Below are 10,525 nucleotides of genomic sequence, written 5' to 3'. Positions count from 1 at the left end.
CCTTCCCTTCCCTTCTCTTTTCTTTTCTTTTCTTTTTCTTCTTTCTCATTGTGGTGCTAGACATGGATCACAAAGCCCCAAACACCATTAGACAAGTGGTCTATCATTCAGCCATATCCCAGCCCCTCAGAACAGAGTTTACAGTGTTAACGAATACAAATAATGGCCACCTTTGATACAAAGTAGGATGGTAACTAATGACCATAAACTGTGTTTTTAATATTAGTGAAAATATAAGTGCTTTGAATGCTTTTATAAAGATAGTTAAATATTTATTTAAAACCTATTTTTAAAATTAGCTTAGAATTTATTTGTAAATCTCAATGGTTTATAAGAAAACAAAATTCACTTTTTTTAAAAAATTTGATTGGATATTTTATTTATTTACATTTGAAATGTTATCCCCTTTCTCGGTTTCCCTCCCTCCCCGAAAAACGCTACCACATCATCCTTCCCCCTGCTTTATGAGGGTCATCTTCCACCCACCCACCCGCTCCCACCTCCCCACCCTCTATTCCCCTACACTGGGGCATCTATCGAGCCTTCATAGGACCAAGAACCTCTCCTTCCATCGGTGTATGACAAGGCCGTCCTTGCTATATATGCAGCTGGAGCCATGGGTACTCCTTTGTTGATGGCTTAGTCCCTGGGAGTTCTGGAGAGTCTGGTTGGTTGATATTGTTGTTCTTCCCATGGGGTTGCAAACCCCTTCAACTCCTTCAGTCCCTTCTCTAAGTCCTCTATTAGGGACCTTCCCCTGCCCCCGCTAAGTAGAATGGTTGGCTGCCTCTGTATTTGTAAGGCTCTGGCAGGGCCTCTCAGCAGACAGACATATCAGGCTCCTTTCAGCATGCAATTCTTGGCATCCACAATAGTGTCAGGGTTTGGTAACTGTATATGGGATGAATTCCCAGGTGGGACAATCTCTGGATGGCCTTTCCTTTTGTCTCTGCTCTACACTTTATCTCCATATTTGCTCCTGTGAGTATTTTGTTCTCCTTCTAAGATGGACCAAGGCACCCACACTTTGGTCTTCGTTCTTATTGAGCTGCATGTGGTCTATGAATTGTATCCTGGTTATTTGGAGCTTTTGGGCTAATATTCACTTATCAGTGAGTGCATATCATGTGTTTTCTTTTGTGATTGGGTTACCTCACTCAGGATGATATTTTCTAGTCCTATCCATTTGCCTAAGAATTTCATGAATTCATTATTTTTAACAGCTGAGTAGTACTCCATTGTGTAGATGTACCATATTTTCTGTATCCATTCCTTCGTTGAAGGACGTCTGAGTTGTTTCCAGCTTCTGGCTATTATAAATAAGGGTGCTATGAAAATAGTGGAACATGTGTCCTTATTACATATTGGAGCATCTTCTGATGCCCAGGAGTGGTATAGCTGGGACCTCAGGAAATACTATGTTCAGTTTTCTGAGGGACTGCCAAACTGATTTCCAGAGTGGTTGTACCAGCTTGCAATCCCACCAGCAATGGAGGAGTGTTCCTCTTTCTCCACATCCTCACCAGCATCTGCTGTCACCTGAGTTTTTTATCCTAGCCAATCTGACTGGTGTGAGGTGGAGTCTCAGGTTTGTTTTGATTTGCATTTCCCTGATGACTAAGGATTTGAACATTTCTTTAGGTGCTTCTCAGCCATTCGATATTCCTCAGTTGAGAGATCTTTGTTTAGCTCTGCACCCCATTTTTAATAGGGTTAATTTGGTTCTCAGTTCTTTGTATATATTGGATATTAGCCCTCTGTCAGATGTAGGGTTGGTAAAGATCTTTTCACAATGTGTTGGTTGCCTTTTTGAACTGTTGACAGTGTCCTTTGCCTTATAGAAGCTTTGCAATTTTATTAGGTCCCATTTATTGATTCTTGATCTTACAACACAAGCCATTGGTGTTTGTTCAGGAATGTTTCCCCTGTTCCCATATGTTTGAGGCTCTTCTCCACTTTCTCCTCAGTAAGTTTCAGTGTATCTGGTTTTATGTGGAGGTCCTTGATCTACTTGGACTTGAGCTTTGTACAGGGAGATAAGAATATATCGATTTCCATTCTTCTACTGCTGACCTCCAGTTGAGCCAGCACCATTTGTTAAAAATGCTATCTTTTTTCCACTGGAAGGTTTTATCTCCTTTGTCAAAAATCAAGTGACCATATGTGTCTGGGTTCATTTCTGGGTCTTCAATTCTATTCCATTGATCTTCCTGCCTGTCTTTGTACAAATACTATGCAGTTTTTATCACTATTGATCTGTAGTACAGCTTGAGGTCCTCAGGGAAGGTGATTCCTCCAGAAGTTATTTTATTGTTGAGAATAGTTTCTGCTATCCTGAGTTTTTATGTTATGCCAAATGAATTTGCAATTTGCACTAACTCTATGAAGAATTGAGTTGGAATTTTGATGGGGATTGCATTGAATCTGTAGATTGCTTTCAGCAAGATGGCCATTTTTACTATATTAATCCTGTAAATCCATGAGCATGGGAGATCTTTCCATCTTCTGAGATCTTCTTCAATTTCTTTCTTTAGAGACTTGAAGTTCTTATCATACAGAGTTTTTACTTTCTTGGTTAGAGTCACACCAAGGTATGTAATATTATTTGTGGCTGTTGTGAAGGGTGTCATTTCCCTTATTTCTTTCCCAACCTATTTATCGTTTGAGTAGAAGAAGCCCACTGATTTGTTTGAGTTAATTTTACATCCAGCCACTTTGCTGAAGTTGTTTATCAGCAACTTGTTTCTGGAGTTCTCTGGTGGAATTTTTGGGGTCACTTAAATATACTATCATATCATCTGCAATTAATGATACTTTGACTTCTTTCTTTCCAATTTGTATCTCATTGACCTCTTTTTCTTGCCTAATTGCCCTAGCTAGAGCTTCAAGTACTATGTTGACATGATAGGGAGAGAGTGGGCAGCCTTGTCTATTCCCTGATTTTAGTGGGATTGCTTCAAGTTTCTCTCCATTCAGTTTGATGCTGGCTACTCGTTTGCTATATATTGCTTTTACTGTGTTTAGGTATGGGCCTTGAATTCCTGATCTTTCCAAGACTTTTGACCTTAAGGGATGCTGAATTTTGTCAAATGCTTTTTCAGCATCCAATGAAATGATCACGTGGTTTTTTCTTTGAGTTTGTTTATGTAATGGACTACATTGATGGACTTCTGTATATTGAACCATCCCTGCATCCTTGGGATGAAGCCTACTTGATTGTGGTGAATGATCATTTTGATGTGTTCTTGGATTCAGTTGACAAGAGTTTTATTGAGTATTTTTGCATCCATGTTCATAAGGGAGATTAATCTGAAGTTCTGTTTGTTTATTTGGTCTCTGTGTGGTTTAGGTATAAGCCTAGTTGTGGCTTCATAGAATGAATTGGGTAGTGTACTTTCTGTTTCTATTTTGTGGAGTAGTTTGAAGAGTATTCTTTAAAGGTCTGATAGAATTCTCCACTGAGCCCATCTGGTCCTGTGCTTTATTTTTTGGTTGGGAGACTATTAATGACTACTTCTATTTCTTTAGAGGTTATGGGATGGCTTAGATGGTTTATCTGATCCTGCTTAACTTTGGCACCTTGTATGTATCTAGCATATTGTCCATTTTATCCAGATTTTCCAATTTAGTTTGATTATTTCCTGCTGTTTACTCCTCTTGTGTATATTTACTTCTTTTTTGTTCTAGAACTTTCAGGTGTGCTGTCAAGCTGCTAGTGTAAGCTCTCTTCAGTTTCTTTTTGGAGGCAGTTAGAGCTATGAGGTTTCCTCTTACCATTGCTTTCATTGTGTCCCATAAGTTTTTGTATGCTATGTCTTCATTTTCATTAAATTCTAAAAAGTCTTTAATGTCTTTCTTCATTTCTTCCTTGACCAAGTAATTGAGTAGAGAGTTGTTCAGTTTCCTTGTGTATGTGTGTTTTACATTGATTTGGTTGGAATTTAAGACCAGCCTTGGTCCATGGTGATCTGACAGGATGCATGGGATTATTTTCAATCTTCTTATAGCTGTTGAGGCTTGTTTTGTGGCCAAATACATGGTCAATTTTGGAGAAGGTACCATGAGTTGCTGAGAAGAAGGTATATTATTTTGCTTAAGGATGAAATCTTCTATGAATATCAGTTAGGTCTATTTGGTTCATAACTTCTGTGAGCTTCACTGTGTCTCTGTTTAGTTTCTGTTACCATGATCTGTTCATTGCGAAGAGTGGGGTGTTAAAGTCTCCTACTATTATTGTGTGGGGTGTGATGTATGTTTTGAGCTTTAGTAAAGTTTCTTTTATGAATGTGGGTGCCCTTGCATTTGGAGCATAGATGTTTGAAATTTTTAGATCTTGGATGGTTTTGTTCATTTCCTTCACCTGTTTGATTGTTTTTTTCCTGTAATTCTTTAAGGGAATTTTGTGTTTCCTCTTTATGGGCTTCTGTTTACCTGTGTTCTCCTGTATTTCTTTAAGGGAGTTATTTATGTCCGTCTTAAAGTCCTCCATCATCATCATGAGAAATGACTTTACATCCAAATCTTGCTTTTCTGGTGTGATGGTGTATCCAGGACTTGCTATGGTGTGGGAATTGGGTTCTGATGATGCCAAGTAACCTTGATTTCTATGCTTCTGTTCTTATGCTTGCCTCCTGCCATCTGATTATCTCTAGTGCTTTCTGCCCACTCTATATATGACTGGAGCCTGTCCTTCTTGTAATCCTGGTTGGTTCCGACCTCCTTAGAGTCCAGCTTTCTATGTGATCCTGTGATTCTGGGATCCTGTGATCCTAAGATTCTGGGTGTGTCAAAGTTCTTGGGTGTCAAGCTGCCTCTGTGACCCTGAGATCCTGGTTTGACCAAGCTCTGGGGACTGTGGGACTGGCCACGGAGTTTTCGCCCAAGGGAGACTGGTGCAGACCAGAAGGAACCAAGCCCACAAAATTCCCTTTTATAATGACAATTCAGAGGCCTTTTTTCCTTTGAGTTTACTGACAAGTCATAGAGCAATAACTTCTGGTTTGTATCTAGAGACTATTGCTAAAATTTATAAAGATTTTTTGGAAAAGACTTTTTCATATTTATTTCCTCTTAATATTCTTACTCAGTTTATTAACAATTTTGGAATATTGCACCTGTACTGTTAATTTTAAAATAATATGCTTCTTAGCTCCATAGTTGGGTTTTGTGAATATAGCTTACTGTTTAATTGCCATGACTGGTGGGATGGAGCCAATATTTAAATTAACTGCTGTTCACATATGTATACTTCCAAGGCTATAAGATGTGCAAGTATAGTAATAAAGAACCTTAAAGAAATTCCAATTGAAAAAAAGAGTAAGTTATTTAAACTTTCATATCTAGGAATGCCCACAATTGGTACAGTTCTTGCTTAGAATACATAAAGACCTCAGGTTGACCCCAGCGCCACATAACTTCAGCGTAGTAGTGCCCACCTACAACATCAACACTTTGGAGGTTGAGACAGTATGATCAGAAATTCAAGACTATATAGCAAGTCTGAAGTCATTCAGGCATAGCTGCAATTCTGTTTTAAATACATAAAATAAACAAATGAATAAATAGATTTAGATGGCATTTGGTTTTAACTCAATAACTTTCTGCTTTACATGTTTGTATTTCAGGGAAAGGTGGCCCAGACAGCCTGTATGTCAGCTTGCAAGCATTTAGCCACATCCTTAATGCAACTTTTGCTAGAAGCAGAAGTACGGCAGCTCACTCTGGGAGCATTACAGCAGTTCAACTTGGATGTCAGAGAATGTGAACGTAAGTCTGTGAACCATCTTTGCTTGCTTGTTTTATAAACTTGGATTGTCTTTGATGTGAAAAAAAAAAAAAACCCAAATACTTTTTGGCTTGTTGAATCAGTGTTTCTCATAGTACCAGAAAATATCTAGATGGGAAATGTATCTTGCAGGACATTTTATTTTTACTTTTATATTGATTTTTTAAATATGTTTTAATTGATATGTAATTATATCTTTCCCCCCTTCCTTTTCTTCCTCCAGCCCCCTCCCATTTACCTTCCATTTTACCCCTTCCATGACACCTGCAACTTACAAGTTGATAGCTTCTTTTTAAATTATTATTGTGTATATATACAAATGTGTGTGTGTGTCTGTGTGTAAATACAACTTGCTGTGTGTATATTTTTGTTGATGGTATTTATATGGCTTTAAAGCTTCCTACACTGTACTGGCCAACCAGTAAGGAAGCTCATCCCTAGGAGAGGCTAATTCTTCTCCCAACAATCACTGTGGCCTGTAGTTCATTGTGTAGAAGTGTGATTCCATCAGTTGTTCCCCATTCCATTCCTACTTAACATGGCCATTTGATAATGCCATGATTTTCATCTTGTTTAGCTATCTCTAGGAGAAAATTTCACAGCAGACCCCTTGGTATTCTGCCTCTTACTATCTTTCTGCTCCTTTTCCTCCATGTTCCCTGAGCCATAGATATATAAACAGTCTTATAGGTTTATCCCTTTTGGCTATGCTCCCTTGATCTGTTCTAGTTATGGTTTTCTTCAATGGCTTCCATTTGCTATTTAGAGAGGCTTCTTGATGAGAATTGGTAGATACCTTTATCTGTGGTCTAAGGATAAGATTTAGAATGTAGTATGGAGTTATGCTGGTCTAACAAAAAAGCAGCAGGAGTTTCTGTTCTAATGTTATGGACATTACTGACTCTAGGAAGCTGCCTAGGTTTCCAGTGTCAGAATAATTTTCCTTCTGTTGAGTGGGACTGAAGTCCCACTCAACAACACACGTGTTGGTTGCCATGAACATGCACCTTGTTATCCATATCTTGCTATGCTGGTAACTAGTGTTTCAAAGGTGTTGCAGCTCGGTAGGACTGTTCAATTGCTTCCCTACCTTGGCCACTTAGAGTAACTGCCCAGTTTGTTTCCTTTGGTGATCTTTTAAATAGCATTTATAAGGATTTCCACTTCTAGTCATCGTAACATATTACTGTAAACATCTGTACAATTAGGTACCTTCACGAAACAGCTAGCCCTGCACTGGACAGCAGAGCATCCATCTGTGGTTTTGAGAGAGCAGCAGCACAGAGGCTGCTGTGTGTCGCTTGGCTTTCATCTGCAAATATTGTTTAACTGCAATATGGCAGCACTATATCGCCAGCAAAAATAAGAATCCAAACCCCAACAGAGGGGGGATGTAGGCTGATGAGACAGCTGGAGAGTCAAAGGAGTAGCTCTGCAGATCCTTAGTGGGGCAGCATTGGGGTCTTTGGTCACCAGTAAGTTGCCATTGGGTGCAGGAACGCTGTGATGCTTGACAGACAACAGAAGCTACTGAATTTTGTGAGGTGGCTAGCAATCCAGGGGCCATCATGTCCTCCTAGTCCTTGAGGTAACAGCTACCCAGCAAAGCATCTTGTATATCAATTAGACTACAGCTTAGTGCTGTTCAGGCTCCAAAGAAACTGTCATGTATTTCTTAGTTGTATTAATTTTCATCACAACATATTTCGAATATGTGTGTGTTGTAGAATGGCTAAATTGAGGTGATAAATTGTTTATTACTCCACATCTTTTAAACACTTCAGATCTCCTCTCAGCAGTTTTTCAAGAATATAACATATTGTTATAGTCACCATGTTGTACATGAATCTTTTCAACCTTCTGCCATCTAACTGGAATTTTTAGTCCTTTGATCTATACTTCTCCAATGTCTTTGCTCTCCTAGCTACCATCACTTGCCTTCTTCATTCTTCATGTTTGAATTTGGCTTTTCTAGATCCACACTCAAGAGAAATTATGCAGTATTTGTCTTTCTGTGCTTTGTTTATTTCACTTAACATAAGGGCCTCCAAATTTTCTGTCCTGTCATGAATGGTAGTGTTTGTTGTATGTAAAGGCCTTTTAGCGTTCATTGTATAGGGAAGCCACTGTTCCTTATCTGCTCGCCCAGTGATGACAGAGCTGGAGCTTATGTCTTAGCTGTTCTGTACTGTGATGAACAGGAAAAAACTCTGAAAAAGATTTCATTTTCTCTGGAGTAGATCATAGGGTGGTTCTTTTTGGTATTGAAGTAAACCTCTACACTTTCTCCATAACTACTGTCCAGGAAACCACATTCTACCAGCACTGTAGTTTCATTTCCTTCTTGCTCTCTCTAGTGTTTATCTGTTACCATTTAAAAATGTATATTAATGCTTTGCTTGCTAATTTGTTATTTTAAAAGTAAGGTAGAAATTTAGGTACTTGAAGATTTTATCTGTTTTGATATGAAATTTTTTTTACTTTTTTTATTAGATATTTTCTTTATTTACATGTAAATTTCTCCATTCCTAGTTTCCACTCCAAAAAACAAAGAAACAAACAAAAACAACAAAAACAAACCCCTGTTGCCTCCCACTTCCCCATGCCTGCCACCCCACCCTCTCCCACGTAATTACTGGCCCTGGCATTCCCCTACACTGGGGCCCAGAACTTTCACAGGGCTGAGCTCTTCTCCTCCTATTGATGATCAAATTGCAATCCTCTACTATACACATGCTGCCAGAACAATCAGACCCCTCCATGTGTAGAGTTTGGTTGGTGGTTGAGACCCTGGGAGCTCTGAGGGTACTAGTTAGTTCATATTGTTGTTCGTCCTAAGGGGCTGCAAAACCCTCAGCTCCATTGGTCCTTTCTCTAAGTCCTTCACTGGGGACCCTGTACTCAGATCAATAGATGTCTGTGAGCCTCTACATCTGTGTTAGTCAGGTACTGTCAGAGCCTCTCAGGAGATAGCTATATTTAGGCTGGCTTGCCCTTCCTTCAGTCTCTGCTCCATAGTTAATCTCTGCAACTCCTTCCATGGGTATTTGGTTCCCCCTTTTAAGAAGGAATGCACTTTCCACCATTTGGTCTTATTCTTGTGATGGTATGAAAGAAAATGGCCCCAAAAGGCTCATAGGCATTGTCACTATTTGAAGTAGATGTGGCTTTGTTGGAGGAAGTACGATTTCAGGTTCAGAAGCTCAAGCCAGGCCCAGTGTCACTCTCTCTTCCTGCTGCTTTTGGATCTGGATGTAGAACTCTCAGCTATGTCTTCAACATCATGTCTGCCTGAATACTGCCATGCTCCCCTGCATGATGACAATGGACCAAATCTCTGAACTGTAAGCCAGTTCCTAATTAAATGTTTTCCTTTATAAGAGTTGCCTTGGTCATATTGTCTCCTTACAGGAGTAGAATCCCTGAATAATACAACTCTTAAGTTTATATCAGCTTAGTTGTATCAGTATTTTTATTTTGATTTGATTTGATGTCTGTAACAGCGTCTCCCCATATAATAGTCCAAGCCTGGCTCAAATGTACTTCATCAGTCTCTTGAGTGTTGGAAATGTGGTTATCTGCCACTATAGTAGCTTGTATTAATTTTAAGTTTTTACTCAATTCAGTATTTTCATTTTAACTTTGGTTTTCTAATTTTGGGGAGTGATTTTTGATTTTAATTTTTAAATTTTATCTCATATTATTTTAGTAAAGTTGGGAAGTATACAATTATGAACACATTGGTTTTTCAGATTTGATCTATTGGTTACTTAGAAGGTTGTGGCATACTTCCCCAAGAATCAGAAATTTTGTACAAATTCTGTTTTAGTTTCTAGTTTCCATTTGTTTTAGTCAGCGAACATGCTGTGTGGAATTCCAACTCTGTTACTAATATCCTGAGATTATTTTTAATGGCCTAGTTTATTAAGTAGTCTAGGTACTCTTGAAAAAAAGTATATATGTGTTCTAAGTAGCTGTGTGATAAGTCCACTGAATGACAATTCATTGGTACTGCCAGTCAGACCTATATTCTTATTTTGTTATTGGTGGTCAGCTTGGTTTTTTTGGTTTTTGGTTTTTTGGAGTTTTGTTTTGTTTTGTTTTTTGTTTTGGCTGAGGTTTATTTGGATTTGTTTTATTTGAAACCAGGTAGATATACTCCCAGCCCAGGCTGCACTCCAGTTTACCCTGTATCTGAGGCTAACCTTGAACCCTTCCTGCTGCCTTCTACTTTTTTCTCTTTTGTATCTTATATCATTTTCCCTTCACCATTGTCTTGCTTTGTATTGTTTTTTGTTAAATTTTGACATATGGCTTATTAGTTGTAGCTCCTTGTTTATTTTTAGTTATTACAATTAGTAATAACTAAGAGTCAATATGTGTATTTATTTCACAAGGAATACTTTAAAATGTTGTAACCTCTTTCAGTTTTCCAGTGTCTTCTGGGTTTTTAGTGCCCCATTTACTTATTAAACACTTTTATTCCTGATATGCTTGATTTTGGATGCCTTTGGATGCATTTGACTGCTGTAGGTGCTTTGATAATAGTTTGTCAGGAGTTGTAATCTGCAGTAAATATGAGTTTATATTCACTTCTCATTTCTAGTGCTTCTCTTTTGATAATTCTCTATGAACTCCGTTTGAGTCTGTTGTGTTTATTCATAGGGAGGAACTAGGAGCCAGGAGCTTTATCCATGCTAGGCAGACACTCCACACTGAGCTTCATCCCCAGCTCTGCTT

General features: G+C 38.5%; 1 protein-coding gene across 2 annotated transcripts in view; it reads left to right on the top strand.

Annotated features, from left to right (window-relative positions):
• The window catches only part of Exoc6b (exocyst complex component 6B), a 472,818-nt gene that overhangs the window by 307,372 nt on the left and 154,921 nt on the right, over positions 1–10,525 (top strand). For both annotated transcript variants that reach the window (XM_031382365.1, XM_031382364.1), the window contains exon 19: positions 5,625–5,766. In XM_031382365.1, coding sequence (XP_031238225.1) covers positions 5,625–5,766 — 142 coding nt within the window. The remainder of the gene's footprint in view (positions 1–5,624; positions 5,767–10,525) is intronic.

This window comes from Mastomys coucha, unplaced genomic scaffold, assembly GCF_008632895.1.
Source record: "Mastomys coucha isolate ucsf_1 unplaced genomic scaffold, UCSF_Mcou_1 pScaffold20, whole genome shotgun sequence".
Classification (NCBI taxonomy): Eukaryota; Metazoa; Chordata; class Mammalia; order Rodentia; family Muridae; genus Mastomys; species Mastomys coucha.
This window is presented reverse-complemented; position numbering and strand designations above follow the sequence as displayed.